Source organism: Lontra canadensis, unplaced genomic scaffold (assembly GCF_010015895.1).
Source record: "Lontra canadensis isolate GAN:19392208 unplaced genomic scaffold, GSC_riverotter_1.0 scaffold107, whole genome shotgun sequence".
Taxonomy (NCBI): Eukaryota; Metazoa; Chordata; class Mammalia; order Carnivora; family Mustelidae; genus Lontra; species Lontra canadensis.
In genome coordinates this window covers 2,983,018-3,003,746 of record NW_022631101.1, presented here as the reverse complement: position 1 = coordinate 3,003,746, position 20,729 = coordinate 2,983,018, and the positions used below count along the sequence as shown (strand labels likewise).

The window sequence follows — 20,729 nt, the reverse complement described above, 5'->3', positions numbered from 1 at the left end:
CTTCCCTCTCTCTCTCTCTGCCTGCCTGTCTGCCTACATGTGATCTCTCTCTCTGTCAAATAAGTAAGTAAAATGTTAAAAAGAAAAGAAAAGAAAAGAAAAAGAAAAAAAGAGAATGCTGTTTGTTTCCTCTTGAATTGGCTCGGCACCTTGTGGAAAGCCGATTGACCATAAATGACTTGAGATTCTTTTTCTGTTTTTTTTTTTTAATATTTTATTTATTTATTTGACAGACAGAGATCACAGGTAGGCAGAGAGCAGAGAGGCAGCCAGAGAGAGAGGAAGGGAAGCAGGCTCCCTGCTGAGCAGAGAGCCTGATGCGGGGCTCAATCCCAGGACCTGGGAACATGACCTGAGCCGAAGGCAGATGCTTTAACCCACTGAGCCACCAGGCGCCCCTCTTTTTCTGTTTTAATGCAGACATTTACAGCTATGAATTTCTCTCACAGCACTGCTTTAGCTGCATTTCACAAGTTTCAGCATGTTGTATTCTTATTTTCATGTATCTCAAAGCATGTTCTGATTTCTTTTATGTCTTTTTAAAAAATTTTATTTGAGAGAGAGCATGAGTGGGGGTGGGGTGCGGCAGAGAGAAAGGGGGAAGCAGACTCCCTGCTGAGCAGGGAGCCTGATGAGGGGCTCCATCCCAGGACCCCGGAATCATGACCTAAGCCAAAGACAGACACTTAACTGACTGAGCCACCCAGGCGCCCCTGGTTTCGTTTTTGATACAGTGATTATTAAGGAGTGTGTTGTTTAATTTCTGCCTCTTTGTGAATTTTCCAAGTTGCCTTTTTTTTTTAAAGATTTTACTTATTTATTTCTTAGAGTGAGCACAGGCAGACAGAGTGGCAGGCAGAGGCAGAGGGAGAAGCAGGCTCCCCGCTGAACAAGGAGCCCGATGCGGGACTCGATCCCAGGATGCTGGGATCATGACCTGAGCCGAAGGCAGCCGCTTAACCAACTGAGCCACCCAGGTGTCCCCCAAGTTGCCTTTTTAAAATTGATTTTTAATTCTGTTGTGGTCAGAGAATATACTTTGTATTAGTTCAGTGCTTTTACTTTTTTCAAGGCACTTTTATGGGCTAGAATACATTCTGTCATGGAGAATGTTCCGTGTGTACTGGAGAAGAATGTATTCTCCCGATGATGGGCTGAAAACACTGTAGATGTCCGTTATGTGCCGTTAGTCCAAGTATTCTACTTCCTGTTGGCCTTCTGCCTGGTTGTCCTGTGCATTATTTAAAGTATTTAAGTATTTAAGCTATTTTTTTTAAGATTTATTTATTTGAGAGAGAGAGAAAGCACATGTGCATGCATGGCGGGAAGGGGCAGAAGGAGTGGGACAGAGAGTCCCAAGCACACTCCGCATCAGGCACAGAGGCTGACTTGGGGCTCGATTCCACAACCTCGAGATCACTCCCCGAGCCGAAACCAAGAATCATCCAGTCAACCGACTGCACCACCCAAGCACCCCTCCAACTATTATCTTTGAATTGTTCATTTTATTCTTCAATTCTATCAATTGTTGCTTTATGTATTTATGAAATCTGTTTTAGGTGCATTATTTTTATATAATTGCCATATTTTCCTGATGGCTTGACCTTTTATCATTATGATAGGATATCACTTATCATTATTACAAGAATTTTGTCATTTTCTTGAGTAATATTTTTTGTTTTAAAGTCCCAGTTTGCAGGGGCACCTGGGTGGCACAGTCAGTTAAGCATCCGACTCTGGATTTCGGCTGAGGTGGTGAACTCTGGGTGATAAGGTCACCCTGCGTTGGCTCCACACTCAGCAAGGAATCTGCCGGAAACTCTCCTCCTCCCCTCCCCCACCCTACTCCCTCACTCTTTCTCTGTCTTGCAAATAAATCTTAAAAAATAATAAAGTCTAATTTTCCTGACATTAGCCATTCCAGGGCTTTTAATGATTATTTTTCACTTGGTCTGATTTTACCTGTTCTTTTACCTTCACCCTGTGTCTTTGAGAATAACGCGTGTCTCCCACAGACAGCATCGGTTGGATCATATTTTTTTTTTATATCCAGTCTATCTAGGGATAGATTGATTGGTTTGTTTAAGCATTCTCTTTTGTGGGCCAGTGATGCAGTTAGATTTATATCTGCCATTTTGCCTTTTATTTTCTATAGGTCTCATGTCATTTTCTCCTTCTGTTCCCCCTTTTCTGCTTTCTTTTGCATTACATGAATATTTTCTTGTATGACACATCGGTTCCTTTAATTTTTCACTTTTTCTTAGTCATTTCCTGGGAGCTGCTGTAGGACTTAAAACATACATCTTAATTTATCAGAGTATGCTCAGTTGTGTATTAATTTAATAAAGTATAGAAACATTGCTATCTAATTCCATTTCTTCTAACCCTTCTGCTATTATTGTTGTATGGATATATATAATATTATATGTATATACACACATATATTAGAAACCCAGAAATATGTTGTTGTAATTATTACTTTATATAATACTGTGTTATAATAAAGAAGAAAATAAAGGGAAACAGGGATTATTTATAGAGTTTGTTTTATTGCCCTTCTCATTTACCATCACTGATAACTTCATTTATTCCTGTGGATTCAAGTCACTGTCTGGGGTATCCTTTCTTTACTGCAGTGCAACTCCTTTTTATTGCCACACACAGTGTATTTCTATATTTTATAGGCCCACAATACATACTGTTTTATGCAATTGCTTTTCAAGTCAATTAAAAAAAATATGTGATTATAATCTTAGAATTACCCATATCATTACCTTTATCAGCACCCTTTGTTTTTTTGTTTTGGTTCACTTACTATCTCGTGTCGTTTGCTTTAAGTCTAAGGAACTTTCTTAGGTGTCTATTATCAGTATGGAGATACAATTTACATAAAATTTATTCCTTTAAAGCATGTAATACGGTGGGTTTTATTACATTCACAGACCTGTGCAACCATTGCTACCATCAAGTTTCAGAGATAGTCAGCACTCCCAAAAGAAGCCCCACACTCCTTAGCAGCCACTCCTGTCCCTGCCCCCCACCCCCAGCTGTAGGTAACCTCTAGTTTACTCTCTGTCTCTGTAAATTTGGTGAATCGGGACATTCTATATACTTGGAATCTTGCAGTATGTGGTGTTCTGTGACTGTTTCCTAGCATAATGTTTTCAGGTTCCACCTGTGTTGCCGGGTGTGTCAGTATTCCATTCCCTTTTATGACTGAATGATATTCCACCTTTCTTTTTTTTTTTTTTTTTAGATTTATAGAGGGTGGGGGACAGGGCAAAGGGAGAGGGAGAGAGAGACTCTCAAGCAGACTCCCCATTGATCATGGAGCCCAACTACGGGGCTCAATCCCATGACCCTGAGATCATGACCTGAACTGAAACCAAGACTCAAGACACTGAACCGACGGGGCCCCCCCAGGCAGCCCTCCCCCTTTACTATTTCTTATAAGACAGATCTGATAGCAATAAATCTCAGTTTTTATTTATCTGAGAATGACTTTATTTCACAGTTATTTTTGAAAAGTAAGTTGATGGATATGATTCCTGGTTGATGGTTTTTTATTTTCAACGACTTGAATATGTTATCCTTCTGCCTTCGGACCTCCGTTGCTTCTGACAAGAAGTCAGCTGTTAACCCTACCGGGGTGCTCTTGCGTGAAGCAAGTTGTTTTTCTCCTTTTACTTTCAAGATCTCTTTCTTTGGCCTTCAGCATTTTGCCTGTGATGGATGTGTCCAGACATAGAGCCCTTTGTGTTTATTCTCCTTGGTGTTTATAGTTTCCTGGGTGTATATATTGGGTTTTTGTTTTTGTTGTTTACCAAATTTGGGCAGATTTCAGCTGTTGTATCAATGTCATGATACTTCTCATGTTTTGTCGTCCCTTCCTTGTCTTTCTCCGGTACTCTGATTACACGTATTTTGCGGCACTTAGTGATGACCCCCGTTTCTCTGAGGCTCACTCCATTTTTCTCCATTCTTTTTTCCCTTCTTCAGATTACATCATCTCCAGTGATCTAGCTTCGGATTTGCTGATGATTTCTCCTGACAGCTGAAACCTGCTGTTGAGCCTAATTTTGGTTATTGTGCTTCTTTTTTTCCTGAAGATTTCTTTCTTTTTGAGAGTTGGGGAAAGGGCAGAGGGAGAGAAGGAATCTCAAGCAGACTCCCCACTGAGCACAGAGCCCGATCTCATGACCTTGAGATCACGACCTGAGCCAAAATCAAGAGTCAGACACTTAAGTGACTGAGCCACTCAAGCACCCTTGTTATTGTACTTTTTTAATCCCCAAATTTCCACTTGGTTCTTTTAAAAATCTTCTGTCTCTTTATAGTATTCTCTCTTTGATAAGAAATCATCATACCTCCCTGTAATTCTTTACGCGTGGATGCTGCTGGGAGAAGAAGTCCCTCTCCTTGGGTGCACCTGCCTAGGGTGAGGCACTCCAGGTAGAGCTTCTGTTAATGGAGCTTGGCCTCTGGTGGGGAAGTGATAGGCAGATGCCACAGACTCTCACTGTTCTTACCAATATGTGGCTATTTTCTTAAATGAGTATTTCCTAAAATGCTGTATGCTTTTAGGACAGCTTCCAGAGACTTTAGCTTCCTGTTCTATAAAATAATTTTTAATCAGTTAATTTGTCATCTTGCTGAGTTCCTCTGCCTCTTCCATGCAATGTTTTTTTTTTTTTTAATTGTGTGTTATCAGGGCACCTGGGTGGCATGGTCGGTTGAGTCACCACCTCTTGGTTTCACTCAGGTCATGATCTCAGAGTTGTGAGATTGGGCCTCGTGTCAGGTCCGTGCTCAGCCCCGAGTCTGCTTAGGTTACTCTCTCCCTCTCCGTCTGCTCCTCTCCCCTGCCTCTCTCTCTGATGTAAATAAATCTTTCTTTAAAAATTGTGTTTTATGATGATAAGAAGTTAACATGAGTCTCCCTTAAGCGAATAAGTGCTCAGAACATCATTGTTGATTACAGGGACCACGCTGCACTGTGGACCTTACTCATCTGGCTTACCCAACACTTTATGCTCATTGATCAGTAAATACCCACTTCCCACTCCCCCAGCCCCTGGCAACCACCATCCCATTTTTGATTATATGAACTGGACTATTTTTTAAGGATTTTCTTATTTATTTAGAAAGAGCATGAGCTTGCATGCGGGTGGGGGGAGGGGCAGAGAGAGAAGGAGAGGGAGAGAATCTCTAGCAGGCCCCTTGCCGAGGGCAGAGCTTGATGTGGGGCTCGACCCCAGGACCCCAAGATCATGACCCAAGCCAAACCCCAGAGTTGGACACTCAGCCAACTGAGCCACCCAGGTGCCCCTGAATTGGATTATTCTGGATACTTACATAAGCAAAGTCATGCAGTATTTCCTTCTCTGTGCCTGGCATGATGTTCTCAAGGTTTATTCGTGTTGTTGCCTATTGGAGGTTCCTCTCAAAAAAAAGGTTGACTTGTATTCCATCGTATGTAAATACCACATTCGCTTCACCCACTCCTCTGCCAAAGGACATCAGATTGTTCCCAATTGGCTGTTGTGAATAGTGCTGAGTAAACGTGGAAGTGCAGTTATCACTGAGATACTGGTTCGAGTTCTTTTGGATAAATACCCAGGGTGGGGGTGGGGCGCCGCCTGGGTGGCTCAGTCAGTTAAGCATCTGCTTCTGGCTCAGGTCATGATCCCGGGGTCCTGGGATCGAGCCCCACATCGGGTGCCCTGCTCAGTGGGGAGTCAGCTTCTCCCTCTCCCTCTGCCATTCCCCCTGCTTGTGCTCTCTGGCTCCCTCTCTCTGTCAAATAAATAAATAAAATCTTGGAAAAAATACCCAGAAGTGGGATTGCTGGATCTTACAGTAGTTCTCCTTTTAATTTTTCAAAGACTCTCCCTACCACGCAGCTGTAAAGAGCCGGTTTTTAGCTGCGCCACGAAGGCAGGCAGAAGGGCCTTATGGTCAGTCTTCCTGAGGCTTTTGTTCTTGTTGCGTGTTTTCTAGATCAAGCGGACAGCTCTTTCGGCATTTGCATGGTAAAGGATGACACCAAGATCAGCATTGAACCGTAAGTTGGAACAGACTTAGCACCTGAGGGTGCGTCCTTCCAAGGTGCACTGCCCTCCGGGCCTGTGTCAGTTTTCCCGGGGCTCCTTCGTCACAGGAGATCAGGTCTCGCTACGGAGCCTCCCTAAGAGAGAAGTGGTGCGCTTCTGTGGGTATAGGTGGGAAGCTCCCCTAGTATTCTTTCTGTCTAGACATACCATAGCTGGGCCCCCGGGGACAGAATGCCCAGGACCCTGGGGTTCTAGGTGGAATTGGTGGTGGTTTGGTCCATACTTTTGAGTGTCCATGGAGTGTGGCTGGATAGTATGGCCGTGGGTGTAGAAGCACGAGAGCTATCAGCATGTACTCGCCTGTCCTGGACCCGCAGCAACACCTAAGGCCAGAGATATGGCAATAAGGAAAATGAAAGGAGGGAAGGAAGTACCCCTTTGAGGGGTTTCTGGAATGCCTGTACGTATCTGTCAGGGATGATGGACACTGAGCACGTCTGGCAGATGGCACAGGGTTTGCATCGGGCAAGGCTGTGGCCTGAGAGAAGGGAACACCGCCCGTATCTGTTTCATTTCCCGTCTTAGTCACGGGTGTCTTTCCCACGTGTCTGTGTGTGCGGCCTCGTTTCAGACACATCAACATAGGAAGCCGGTTTCAGGCTGAGATCCCAGAGCTCCAGGAGAGAGCGCTGGCTGCTGCTGACGAGCACGTCGCTTCTCTGGTCTGGAAGCCGTGGGGAGATGTGACGACCAACCCAGAAACGCAGGACAGAGGTGGCTGAATCTTTGGGGCCAAATTCCAGCGGGCCCTGCCCCTAGCCGCCCCCTCCATGTCTGAGGACATCTCCTCCCAGTTCTCCCCTCGGCCCAGAAGCAGTACCCGGGGTGAGGAGTCGGGAGGGCTCCCCTTGTGCTGCGAGGCTTCTCCGCAGCTGCAGTCTTCGGGGCAGGGTTTGTGCCTGTCCCTCTTGTCCCTCCCTTCCCTCCTCCTGCTTTCAGCTGAGACGTGAGGGGGCCGGTGACAAGGAGCCCGCCCCCTGTGCTGTCGGGGAAGTCTCCCTGGCACTTGCTGACTCCCCGTCTCCTCTCTCACACTCTGCTGGGATCGCTACAGTCACTGAGCTCTGCAACGTGGCCTGCTCCAGCGTGATGCCGGGAGGGGGCACCAACCTGGAGCTCGCTCTGCACTGCCTGCACGAGGCCCGGGGCAGTGTTCAGGTGAAGTGGAGGCAGGGTGAGGGGCAGCGGCCGGGGGTGCCTGGGGGAGCCGGAGCGGCAGGCACATGCCCTGTGCGGTCTGCTTGGGCAGGCCCACTGTCCTTCTTCCTGGTGGCTTTGGGATTGGTGTGGTCCTCATGAGCTGCAGGGGTGGGCTCTGTCTGGTGTGACAGCAGTGCCGGGCTCCGCCCCATCTCTGGGGTGCTGGGGAGCCGGTGCCCAGCAGACCCAACTCGGGGTCCTGTGCTCATCAGGTTTCTTACTGAGCTTTCTCTCTTCGATTAAAAACCCATGTATGAACACTTCTGGTGCATTAGAATTGCCTGTGTCTCCTCCGAGGACCCTCCTCAGTTTGCTGAGTAGTGGGAGGGGAAGAGGCCCATCACCAAGCCAGTGCCACAGTCCTGCTCTTTCTTGAGCTGAGAGGCAGCGGCTGGCACATAGTAGGTGCTCAACAGAGCAGGCAACCCACCTTTCTGGGGTTCCGCTGAGGGCTTGGTAATGTGATATGGGGGCCGGGGCCAGCTTGGGGACCCCAGTATTGGTTTCATGCTCATGTTGTCATCTTGAAATCCTTAGTAAGTTTTGAACAAGGGTTTTCATTTTGTGCTGGGTCCCACAGATGCCACGGCGGGCCTGATGGGTTACTCTGGGAAGCAGGACAAAGTCCCTTTCTTTATGGGCTTACATTTGAGAAGAGCCAAAACAGCAAATACGTTCTGGAAGGTGGCTGGATAGCAATTAGCGCCATGAAGGAAACAAAGGGGGCGGTGGGCAAGGGCAGGGCTGTTGCAAATGCTGGTCCCTGATGGCAAGGAACGTGCACCACAGGAGCAAACTCACACAGTCACTGTCTCCTGGTCGGGAGCACCTTCCCGGCAGAGTCCACGGCAGCTGCGCTTAGCGGTCACAGGTGTGGGCTGCTCCGAGGACCCACTGCACTGAGTATAGGGCTGGGGAGAGCCTTCGGGAGAGCCGGCGGTGGCTTCGGAAGGAAGGAACGGAGGCGAGACTCTTCCTCCCCTCTCTGTGTAAAGTAGCCTGCGGCCCCTCTTGTTCCAGGTCGCCCTGGAGACCCTCTTACTGCGCGGGCCCCAGAAGCCGCACACTCACCCACTGGCCGACTACCGCTACGCAGGTGACTGGGTGGGGCTGTGGGCATGGTTTCTGCCCGGCTGAGACCCTGTGAAAGCAGTCCTGACCGCATGCTTTGCCTGTGCCTTTTGGGAGTTCTCTTGGGGCCTTCACCTGCCTTTCCAGAAAGGCCTTCCCTCTCCCTGGGGTGGTTGGGGGTGGGGGGATGGGACTCCATGGGCATGATTTCTGCTAGTTGCATCCTACCTTCCCCTTTTTCTGTTGATTCCCTGGGGGGGCCGTGCCCAGCCAGGAAGGGGATGCCCCCGGGCTGGGGAGGGGAGGAGGCAGACTGAGCTTCAGGGGTGAGAGCGGATGCGCCAGCCCTGGAGTCAGGCAGTCTGGACCCTCACCCAGTGCAGGCCTCCATGGCTGCCTCGGTAAAGCACAGATCGTGAGGGCCCTACCTGCTGAGGTTTTGTGAGGTCTGTAGCTGATGAAGCAAGTAAGGGGCTTAGCAGAATGTTTGACACATGATCATGCTTAGTGATGGCAGCTTTGGGAAGGAGGGTGGTCTGCACGCCAGCCCCGTCCTGTCCCCATGCTTGGCTCTTTCTCTGATAGGTTCTGACATCTGGACCCCCATGGAGAAGAGGCTTTTTAAGAAGGCATTCTGTGCCCACAAGAAGGACTTCTACTTGATACACAAGACGGTAAGGTGAACGCGGGTGCGCTGGAGTAGACAGGGCCTCCCCTTGCACAGCTGAGCCCAGCTGGAGCAGAAGGCCCTGCCAAGGAGACCCTCTGCTGGTCTCAACCACAGTTCATCATTTTTAAAAGGACATTGTTGTGAACACCTCCAAAGAGTACAGAAATGTGTCAGTGCTCAAATAAACGAATGCTCCCATTCTCAGCTTGAGGAATGCTCTGGTAAAGGCCTCCGTGTCCTCCGCAGAGCCTCCTCCCGGCAGCTAACCTTGGCCTGTCTGCTCGTGAGCCTCAGGCTTGGTGCTGTCCGCATGGCTCTCTTGCTCGCCCATGCGCGTCCTTACGAAGGCCACGATCCTTCTACACCAGATGTCCTGTGGGGTTGTTCTTTCGTTAACCTGATGACCACTGATCGGCCCGTGATCCAAGTGTAACCTTGGATGTTTTCGTGGACTTACGCCCACACAAGACCATCACCACGGCCAAGATCACATCCGTTCCCGCCCCCCGACGTTTCCCACACCCCTTGGTCCTCTTTCATGCCACCCCTGTCCCTAGTCAACTCCTTGTCTCCTTTCTGTCCCTGTAAATCGGTTTGCATTTTCCAGAGTTTTCTTTGAGTGGAATCGTCGTATGACACGTGCTTCTGCTTTGGCTCCTCATGCTCAGCATCCCCAAGCTCCATCCGGGAGGCCGAGTAGCAGTTACTCACCCCCGTTCATTGCCGGGGACCGTGTCGCTGTGTGGGTGTACCACCGGCGATTCAGTCTGTCGCCTGTGGACGTCTGGGTGGTTTCCAAACACCGGCGCTTAGCGATGAAGCTGCCGTGAGCCCTGAGGTGTGCGGCAGGCTCTGTCAGCGCTGTTTCCCTGCGAGGTGAACGCCTAGCGGGGGGAGGAGAGCACCGTAGGGTGAGGGTCACGTTTCACTTTGAAGGAAGCTGCCAAACGGTCATCCAAAGCCATCGTGGCACTTCACATGCCCATGGGCGGCTCAGGAGACTTCTAGGGGCCCCACACCCTCCCCAGCGCGCCCCCCGGCCAGGCCTCCTCTCATCGCCGTTCTGAGCTCACGGCCTTCGCTCCCTGTGCTTCCGAGGGACGGACGATGCCGGGCATCTTTCAGCCGGCCTGCGTGCCACCCTGCGCCTCACGTGCGGAGCTGTGTGCTCCCAATCTTTTGCTTATGTTTTTTGGGGGGATGGGTGTTTGTGTTTTTATTAAACCGTGGGAGTTCTTCGTTCCGAGCCAAAGCTCTTCTTCCAGACACCTGCCCTGCACGTATTTGCTCCTGGTCTCTGACTTCTCAGTGTCTTTTCAGAAAAAGTTTCAGACGCTGAGTAAGCTCAGTTCATTAATTTTTCTCTTAGGGACCCTGGTTCTGGTGGCGTCTCTAAGGAAGTTTTGCCTACCCAAAGTCACCAAGATTTTCCCCTATGTTTTCTTTATAAGCTTTATGGTTTTCAGTTGTACGTTTAGATTTATGACCTGTTCTGGGTTGACCTGCCGTGCAAGGTACAGAATGGGGTTCATTTTCCGCACACGCACGTTTAATCCTTCTAGTACCTTTTGTTGAAAAGACTGCATTTTCTGCAGCCAACGGCCTTGGTACCTCGGTCAAACATCAGTTGGCCATATACATACGTGTTTGTTTCTGGGCTGACCATTTTGTTCAGTTGGCCTGTTAAGCTGTTACCATGCTCTTTATTGCTGTTGATTTATAATAAGTCATGAAAGCAGAAAACGTTTGTTCTTTAACCCTGTTATTCTTTTTCAAAGTGTTTTCTATCCTGGGTCCTTTGCATTTCCATGTGAATTTTAGAATTAGCTTGTCAATTTCTTTTTTTTTTTTTAAAGATTTTATTTATTTATTTGACAGACAGAGATCACAAGTAGGCAGAGAGTCAGGCAGAGAGAGAGAGGAGGAAGCAGGCTCCCTGCCAAGCAGAGAGCCCGATGCAGGACTCGATCCCAGGACTCTGGGATCATGACCTGAGCTGAAGGCAGGGGCTTTAACCCACTGAGCCACCCAGGCGCCCAGCTTGTCAATTTCTTTAAGAAAATTTTGAGAGGCTCTTGTCTGGTACGGCATTGACTCTCCAGGTCAATTGCAGACAATGGATATCTTAACAGTATTTAGTCTTCCGACCAGTGAACGAAGTGTATTTTTTTATTTAAGTTGTCAATCTCTCTCCATGGTGTTTTAAAGGTTTGGGTGTATAGGTGTTACATCCTATTTATTCCTAAGTATTTCTACTTTTTATGCTGTTATGGAAGGCTCTTTTTAATTCTGTTTTCCAATGGTTTCTTGCTAGTATATATAGAAATAAAATTGAAGTAATATTGATCTTGTGTTCTGCAGTCTTGCTAAACTCATTTATTCGTTTTTGTAGCTTTTTTGCAGATTCTGTTGGATTTTCTACATAGACAATCATATCATCTACAAATAAAAACACTTATTTCTTCCTTGCCTTTCATCTCTTCTTGCCTCACTGCACTGTGGAACCTCCAGTAACTTGTTGAGTAGAAATGGTGAGAGAGGACCTTCTAGACTTGTTCATGATCTTAGCGGGAAACCAGCCCCTCTTTTCCCTCCTAAGTATGACATTAGCTGTGGGGTCTTTCCAGATGTTGCTTATCAGGTTGAAGAAGTTCCTTTTATTCCCAGTTTGCTGAGAGTTTGTTTCGGTGAAGGATATGAGGTTGTATTGATAGTGCTTCCTTGGCGCCTGTGGAGATGCTCATATGGTTATTGTTTTTCATTTTAGCATGACCAGCTACACCGATTTGAGATCGTTAAATCAGCCTCACATTTCTGGGATGAGCTCCACTTGGTCCTGATGTCTTGTCCTTTGTATATATATTGTTGGATTCTATTTATTAAAACTTTGTGTAGAAGTTTTCGTCTGTGTTCAGGAGGGATATTGGTCTGTAGCCTTTTCTACTTGTAGCGTCTTTGGCTTTTGTATCAGGGCAACGTGGCCCTTACTGAACGAGTTGGGAAATATTCCCTCCTCTTCGGTTTTTTGGAAGAGCTTGTTTAGAATCAGCTTTATTTATTCCTTAAATATTTGGTGGTGAAGTCACCTCAGCCTGGAGTTTTCTTTGTGGGAAGGTTCTGAAATGCAAATTCAGGTGTTTCATACATGTAAAGTGATTCGCATTGTCACATCTTCCTGAGTGAACTTTCGTAGTTTTTCTTTTGAGAAATTCGTTCATTTCTTCTAAGCTGTCTGATATATTAGCAAAAATTGCTCATAATAGTCTCATATTGTCCTTTTTATATTCATTGACTATAGGGATGTCACCTCTCTCATTCCTGATACTGGTAATTTGTCTTTTTTTAAATTTTTTCCCTGACCAGTCTGGCTAGAGATCTATCAAATTTATTGATTTTATTGATTTTTCCTCAAAAAGGAGCTTTGGCTTGTTGATATTTTTTCTGTTTAATTGATTTCTGCTCTGCTGTTTATTATTTCATTTTTTCTGCCTGCTTTGAGTTTAATTTGTTCTTCTTTTTCTAGTTTCAGAAAGTGGAAAATGAGATCATTGTTATGAAACCTTTCTTCTTCCCTAATATAGGTATTTGGTGCTATAAGTTTTCTTCAGAGTACTGCTTTGATACATCTTGGTATGTTGGGTTTTCATTTTTACTCAGTTCAAAGCTTTCACTTCCCTTTTGATTTCTTTTTTTGAGTAAGTTATTTATTTATTTTAAATTTTATTTATTTATTTATTTATTTGGCACAGAGAGAGAGAGATCACAAGTAGGCAGAGAGGCAGGTAGGCGGGGGGGAAGCAGGCTCCCCGCCGAGCAGAGAGCCTGACAGAGGGCTCCATCCCAGGACCCTGAGATCATGACCTGAGCCGAAGGCAGAGGCTTAACCCACTGAGCCACCCAGGCACCCCTGACCTATGAGTTATTTAGAAGTGTGTTATTGAGTCTCCAGATATTTTAGGATTTTCCAGAGTTCTTCTGTTACTGACTTTTAATTTAATGTCACTGTGGTCAGAGAAATACTTTATGTGACTCAAATCCTTTTAAATTTTTTGATCCTTGTTTATTGCCCAGAATATGGTCTAATCTTAGTACGGGTCCCAAGTACTCTTGAAGAAGGTGCATTCTGCCGCTGTTGGCTGGAGCTCTAGAAATACCAGTTCAAGATGGTCGATAATGTGGTTTGGGTCTCCCATACCTTTACCATCTCCTTGTTCTAGCCATTATTGGGAAGGGGTTATTAAAATATTTGGCTGTAACTGTGGATCTATTTTTCACTGTAGTTCTCTCAAGTTTTTCTTTGTGTATTTGAGGCTCTGAGTTAAGTGCGTAAACATTTAGGATTCTTATGTCCTCTTGATCAGTTGTCCTTTCTATGCCTGGTATTATTCATTGCTCTGAAGCCTATTTTTCTGGTATTACATTATTATATATATTATATTATATAAGAAAGCCAACTATTCCAGCTTTCTTATAATGGGTGTTTGCCTGGTATATCTTTTTTCATCTTCTTACTCTTAACCTATTTGTGTTTTTATATGGAAAGTGTGTTCTTATAAGTAGCATGTGTTGGATGGTGCTTTTTAATTTGTTTTAATTGAAGTATAATTAATATACAGTGTTATATTGATTTCAGGTGGATGATATAGTAATTCAACACTTCTGTACATTGCTCAGAGCTCATCAAAATAAGTGTGCTCTTATCCCTGTCACCTATTTCCCCCATCCCCCCACTCACCCTCCATCTGAGAACCACCAGTTTGTTCTCTGTGTTTAAGAATCTGTCTTTGGGGTGCCTGGGTGTCTCAGTGGGTTAAAGCCTCTGCCTTCGGCTCAGTTCATGATCCCAGGGTCCTGGGATCAAGCCCCACATTGGGCTCTCTGCTCGGCAGGGAGCCTGCTTCCCTTCCTCTCTCTCTCTCTCTCTGCCTACTTGTGATCTCTGTCTGTCAAATAAATAAAATTTTAAAAGTCTTAAAAAAAAAAACCAATCTGTCTTAACTGTCTTTTTTCTTTTTTTGTTTGTTTTGGTTTCTTAAATTCCACACACGAGTAAACTCATATGGTGTTTGTCTTTCTCTGACTTATTTCGCTTGGCATTATACTCTCCAGACCCATCCATGTTGTCATAAATGGCCAGATTTCATTCCTTTTTAGAGTTGAGTAATATTCTGTTATACACTTTAAAAAAAAATATCCAGCTTTGGGGCGCCTGAGTGGCTCAGTTGGTTAACCTTCTGCCTTCTGCTCAGGTCGTGATCCCAGGGTTCTGGGATCGAGTCCCACATCAGGCTCCCTGCTCCATGGGGAGCCTGCTTCTCCCTCTCCCTCTGTGATCTCTCTCACTTTCACATTCTCTCAAATAAATACATCAAATCTTTAAAAAAAAAAATCCATTCTTTTAATGAGGGCGTTTAGACCATTCACATCTAACGTGATTACCGGGCTGGTGAGCTTTAAGTCCGTCGCCTTGCTGTGTGTTTGCTGTTTGACTCATCTGTTCTTTGTTTCTCCTTTCTGCAGTTTTTCTGCTGCCTCTTGGATTAATGTAGTAAAGTTTAGGATTCCATTTTATCTCCTTTGCTGGCTTATTGACTACAACTATTAGTTTGGTGGTTGCTTTAGGTTTTATACTGTGGGTTGTTAACTTATCAGGGTAGAACCTGCAAGTGATTTGATAGAACTCCATGTGCAGCGTGAGACCCACAGAGTAGCGGCTTCGTCTCTCCTCCTGACCTTTATACTCTTACTGCTATGCCTTCTCTATACGTTATTAACTGCGCAATACCTTGTTACTGTTTTTGTTTGAACAGCCAACTATGTTTAGAGAGATTTAAGATACAAAGCCTTATATTTTTACCCACATAGTTACCATTTTTACTGCCTTACATCACTGTGTATAGAGCAGAAACAACTTGATCCTTTTGGATATTGCTTTTAGGTTTTTAATGGCGGTACCAGAACAGCTTTTTTTTTTTTTAAAGATTTTTTATTTAACTCTTTGACAGAGAGAGAGAGAGAGATCACAAGTAGGCAGAGCAGCAGGCAGAGAAAGGGGGATGCAGGCTCCCGCTGAGCAGGGAGCCCGATGCAGGGCTCGATCCCAGGACCCCGAGATCATGACCTGAGCCGAAGGTAGAAGCCCAACCCACTGAGCCACCCAGGCACCCAGAACAGCTTTTCTTCTAGGGCTAATTATTTCTCATTTCTGAGGCAAAATCCTTCTCATTCCTCTACCAATGCCACACAAATTAGGAGGTTTTCCACCCCCAGCTGATGGGGGCAGGCACTGTTTCTGGCCCCTGAGAGCCACAGGCGGCTTTCCCTCCGATCCTTTATGATGGGTCTTTACCTAGCATTGGGTTCTCTTCACACACACGGCTCTGAATCCCTGAGGGGAACCCTGTCTAGATCTCTGGCGTTTTTCTCCATGCTGCTGTCTCCTCTACTGTCCTTTGTCCTGTGGACTCTTGCCACCTCGGTCTCCCCAGGCACTCAGCTCGCTCTCAGCTCAGGAGTCTGCTGGGCTCTGCCTGGGTCCCTCCCCCTTGGCCGTGGCCTGGAAACCATCCCAAGGTAGTGGTGTATTTTCTGCCTCTTTGGGAGCTGTTTTCAGACCGATGCCTGGTGTCTTACCAACCACTGTTTCCTGTGTCTTCTTGTTTCAGCTGGGAGGGAGACCCAGCTCCTCCTGTTATTCTGTCTTGTTTGGAAGCACAAGTTCAGCTTCTTGGCTTTTTTTTTTTTTTTTTAAACTTAGTGCCATTTCCTAGAAGGACAGGGGATGTGCTATTTTGACTCTTACTTTGTGAAGACCCCCCACAGCTCAAAAAAACTCAGAGAATGTTCTGAAGTGAGCTCCAGATACTAAATGGCCAGTTGCATTTACCTGAGAAACGTTGTCTCTGGGGCAATGAAACTTTTCCATCCTGTTTTGTTTTCACAGAAGGTAATGTGAACGGGATCACTTCTTAGTGGAGGGAGGAGCACATGGTGGGGGTCTGCACGGCCAGGATCCAGCCCTGCCTTCAGAGCCCCTTCCTTCTCTCGTGGGCCACTTCCTCTGGACCCCACGGCCCTGTGTCACTGTGTGGCCCCTATTGCCCAGGGCATTCTGCTGTCATTGGTCCCAGCTGGCAAGCGTGAGGCTCCTAGGCGTGATTTCGCTGTGAACACCCTAGTAGTATGCCTTCCAATGCACCTTCCCACAGGGGAGGATCCCTGGGATGGACTTGCCCCCTGGCGTGTGCAATGCTGACCCGTGCTGGTGGCGGTGGCTGCAGTCTGAGCCGCTCATCACCTGCGAGGACTTGTGATTCTCTGCTCCTTGCACCAAAGGGGCACGCCAGGCCATGCAGAGAGACATTTCAGGAAGGCTTTCCAAAAGTGGGGAAGGGATTTCCCCATGGGGGAATTCGGGGCGTCATGGCAACACTCGAGGCTGCTCATGGGGTGTTGTCCATAGCCACCTTCCATTTTCCCTTGCTAGATCCAGACAAAGACTGTAGCCCAGTGTGTTGAGTATTATTACATCTGGAAAAAAATGATCAAGTTTGATTGTGGTCGAGCCCCAGGACTGGAAAAGAGGGTCAAGAGAGAGCCAGATGAGGCAGACAGGACAGAAGCAAAGGTAGAAGGTCCGGGGGGAGGTGGGGCTGGAGTTCGGCCCAGATCGGGATGCCGCTGCCCGTCCAAGTCAGGGAAGGGGGAAGGGCGCCCCCTGGGAAGGGCTTCCCTGCCAGGCCACGCGGCTCCCTGAGAAGCGTGGAGGGTTGGCACCCTTCCATCGTCGTTTCTGCCCCTCTGCAGGTCACTTGCAGCCCTCGGGAGAGACCCAGCCACCGTCCTACTCCTGAGTTCAAGATAAAGACCAAGAGTTACAGGAGGGAGTCCATTCTCAACTCCAGCCCGAATGCCGGCCCCAAGCGGACCCCGGAGCCGCCGGGGAGCGTGGAGGGCCAGGGTGTCTTTCCCTGCAGAGAATGTGAGAGGTGCTAGCCCTGTCCCTGGATGCGCCCACACCACCTCCTTTCTCCCCCCGGCCCCACCCACCCCCGGCAGCTGCCCTTGGGCCACCCGCCCCCCACCCCCCACCCCGCTCTGACCGGTGTCTTTCTGGTGACTCCTCAGGGTGTTCGACAAAATCAAGAGTCGAAATGCCCACATGAAGCGCCACCGGCTTCAGGATCACGTGGAGCCCGTTGTCAGGGTGAAGTGGCCCGTGAAGCCCTTCCAGCTGAAGGAGGAAGAGGAGGAGGAAGAGGAGATAGGGGCTGACATCGGCCCCCTGCAGTGGTGATTGGGGCAGGGGCGGGGGGGCGAGGCCGCAAGCCTGGATGGGGGCCTCCAGCCTCGTCACCTATGCCCTCAGACCTCTCCAGGTTGGGGGCACCCCTCTGCCTCCCCCCATCCTTACTGTCCCTCCCTGGCCAGCCCGGCTTGGAAACATGGTGGGGATTTGGCTAGAAGTCGGCAAGAGGAGCTCCCAGTCGTCACACTACTGTCGGCTGGTGCCAGAGGCTCTGTTCTCTTTAGGTTTTAATTAGTCTCTCCCCTTCTTTCAGTTCCACTCCTTGGAGAGCAGGGAGGCTTGGGGAGGGAACGAGGTAGATCTGGGTAGCTCTTAAATCTTCGCCTCAGTTTTGGGGTTTGGTTACATTTGTTCGATAAGGCCAAGACGTAGAGAATCAGTGGGAAGATACTTTCAGATCTCCAACATGTGGGGCCTCCTCACCAGGGGAGTCTCTCTGCGTTCCAGATTCAGTCCATAGTCTTGCAATGACTTGTACATTGTTAGGTTTTTTTTGTACGTGTCGACTTGTAAATCTTATTAAATTGGGTTCTTGAGCAGCTGTCTTCTGGCTTCCCTGGCCTATTGATCCGACAAAGGCGTTTGAGCCCCTGCTACTTGCTGGAGCCACGGAGATGAGTCAGCAGAACCCCCATTCCGAAGGAGAAAAGCCAGGGGCCCCATGCGCTCAGCCAGCATTTAGCAAGCACCAACCATAGAGTGTAAGCCCCACGGAGCCTAATCTGTACAGTGGGGCTACAGGGACGCAGGAGGAACAGAGCCCCTCTCCTCGCAGAGCTTCCTTCGTCAGAGTGGGAGAGTCGCGGAGATAAAGGAATGGAAAGGGGATTTGGGATATGCAGGGACACGCAGGCTCTGGTGCAGGGATGCGTGGTGGTCCCCCTGGGGCTCAGCTGTGAGGTCAGGAGCACCCGTAGGGGGCCTGCCAAAGCCTCAGCAATCACCTCTTTCTACTCCAACACCCAGACCTCCGGAGGCTCTGGGGTAAGAGAGCACGGCCCTCCCTGTCCCTTCCTCCTATCCCTTCGGAAGAGCCAGGAGAGCTGTCCTGCTGGCTGACTGTAGCCCCTGCCCTTTCTCCACTGATCCCTGACAGCTGGAAGAAAGACAGCCACGGTTGTCCCGGACACTCCGGCTGTGTCTCCAGGAACCGGGGGGAACCCAGTGTTATCCTTCAAGTTTGTTGCCACCAGGTCAAAACTGGAATTTGGTTTGCCAGAAAAAGAAGGGGACGCAGAGAGGGCTACTGGGCAGGGAGACAGTGTGTCTACCACAAGGTGACATGAAGAAAATAAAGCGGGGGGCCAAGTCCTAGGCCGTGTCTGGAAAGTGGCAGACGGTGGCCAGCCAGGGAAGGCCACACCGAGGAGGCTGCTGAGGCCATGGTCTGGGTTCCAGGCTGTAGCACAGCTGAGCGCCCTGGCGCAGGGGCGAGTGGAGGATGGTCTAAGGGCCTCCTGCTGCTCTGTGGAGCTTGTAGGAGGCAAGAGGGCAAGCCTAGACAGTAGACACGGTGATGAGAAGGTGAGACGGTGGCCTGGGCTGAAGAGGGACAGAAACTTGGGGAGTAGGGAAGCATCTTGGGGGTAGACTCCTTGCTGGCGGGTCCCCTCCCAGGGAGAGGTGGTAAGGGAGAGGTCAGGGCCGGCGTGGCAGCTCTGGGGTTTGGTGCCTGAGTGGATGTCAGTAAGTCAGGGAAGAGCAGGGATTCCTCAGAAGACTGATCGCCTCGAGGTGCGATTGTGTCTGTCAGAGCGGGTACTGCATTCTGAGGGACTGAGGGATGGGGTGGGGGGCGGTGCGGGCCGAGGGCGGTGTCTGGAGCCATCCCAGGGGGCCACATTGTGGCTAAATAAATCTTGAAGCCAGGACAGGAGTGGGAGCAGAGGAGCAAGTTGAGTTTAAAGCACTGAGGACCCTTGTGGTTAAGGGACAGGGCTCAGGCTCAGGCGTCCTTGGAGCCGGAATTTACAGCCCGACTCTTCTTTCTTTGTGACCTTGAACAAGTCACTTTCCCTGTTTCAGCCTCCATGTTCTCAAGTCTGTACAATGGGATGGAAAGTACCTTCCCCCACGTCCTGGTTCAATGAGAAGAGGTAAACAATGCTTTCTGCAGGGTGCGCCACGGGAACTGGGCAGCGGCTGTTTAAAGCGCCCTCCTGCTCTCACTGTTTACATCCTGCCCAGGAGGACAAGCTCAGCTGCTGGAAATGAAAGACCCTGACCTGACGGGTGGGTGATGGTCTGTTAGTTCTCTGGTGCTGCATAACAAATCGCCCTGAAATTAACAGTGTTAAACAAACTGGAGCTTTTATAATAGCCCCGCTCAGACCGACAAGGAACCGAAAATGCCTGTGGCGATCCAGACACCCCCCCCCCACCATCCCCGCCTGATCTGCGGTCAGAATACAGCAGCCACCGCAAGAAGTTGTTCCAAGAGAGTCTCCGAATGTCAGAGCCAAGGTTTCTTGTGAACTACTCCCCCTCAGCTAAACCCCACCCTCACCCCCAAACAACAGCATTGTCTGAGTCATCTGGGAGCCCTGTAAGAAAATGCGTATTCCTGGATCTGCCACCGACTTTCACAATTGGAATTGCTCTGGATAGGGGGTAGGGCTCTGGAACTTGAATTTTTTTAAAGAAGATTTCATAGTAGAATCATTTTTAGATTCTCAGAAAGATTGTGAAAATGGTACTGAGAATTCTCATATACCCCACACCCAGGTCCCCCTATTTTATTTATTTATTTATTTATGACAGAGCGAGAGAGGAAACACAAGCACAGGGGAGCTGGAGAGGGAAAAGCAGGCTCCCCACCCAGCAGGGAACCCAATAGGGGGCTCAATCCCAGGACGCAGGGATCATGACCTGAGCTGAAGGCAGACGCTTAACGACTGAGCCACCCAGGTGCCCCTCCCCCCATTATTTTTTTAAAGATTTATTTATGTGAAAGAGAGTGAACTTGAGCAGGGGGAGGGGCAGAGGGAGAGGGAGAGAACTCTTCATGAAGACTCCTTGCTGAGTGCAGAGCCCAACTGGGGCTAGATCACAGGACCCTGAGATCATGACCTGAGCTGAAACCAAGAGTCAGACGCTTAACTGACTGAGCCACCCAGACGTCCCCTATTAATATTTTAGATGAGTATGGTACCTCTGTTACAATTACCGAACCAACATTGACATGTTATTAATAACTAAAGCCCATACTTTATTCACATTTCCTTAGTCTTTACCTAACATTCATCTTCGGTTTCAGGTTCCCACCCAGGACACCAGATTACATACAGTGGGCACGTCTCCATAGAATCTCCTTAGCGATGACAGTATCTCTGATTTTCCTTGTTTTTAAATGATTTGTCAGTGTTGA

The 20,729-nt window shown here is 48.3% G+C and overlaps 1 protein-coding gene across 4 annotated transcripts in view; it reads left to right on the top strand.

Annotated features, from left to right (window-relative positions):
• ZNF541 (zinc finger protein 541) overlaps positions 1-17,362 on the top strand; it is a 41,364-nt gene extending 24,002 nt beyond the window's left edge. For all 4 annotated transcript variants that reach the window (XM_032839308.1, XM_032839311.1, XM_032839310.1 and 1 more), the window contains 8 exons: positions 6,001-6,064; positions 6,685-6,827; positions 7,168-7,271; positions 8,334-8,409; positions 8,970-9,058; positions 16,541-16,681; positions 16,861-17,042; positions 17,182-17,362. In XM_032839308.1, the coding sequence (XP_032695199.1) occupies positions 6,001-6,064; positions 6,685-6,827; positions 7,168-7,271; positions 8,334-8,409; positions 8,970-9,058; positions 16,541-16,681; positions 16,861-17,042; positions 17,182-17,350 (968 nt within the window). In that variant the 3' untranslated portion in view covers positions 17,351-17,362. The remainder of the gene's footprint in view (positions 1-6,000; positions 6,065-6,684; positions 6,828-7,167; positions 7,272-8,333; positions 8,410-8,969; positions 9,059-16,540; positions 16,682-16,860; positions 17,043-17,181) is intronic.
• The last annotated feature ends 3,367 nt before the right edge of the window (positions 17,363-20,729 follow it).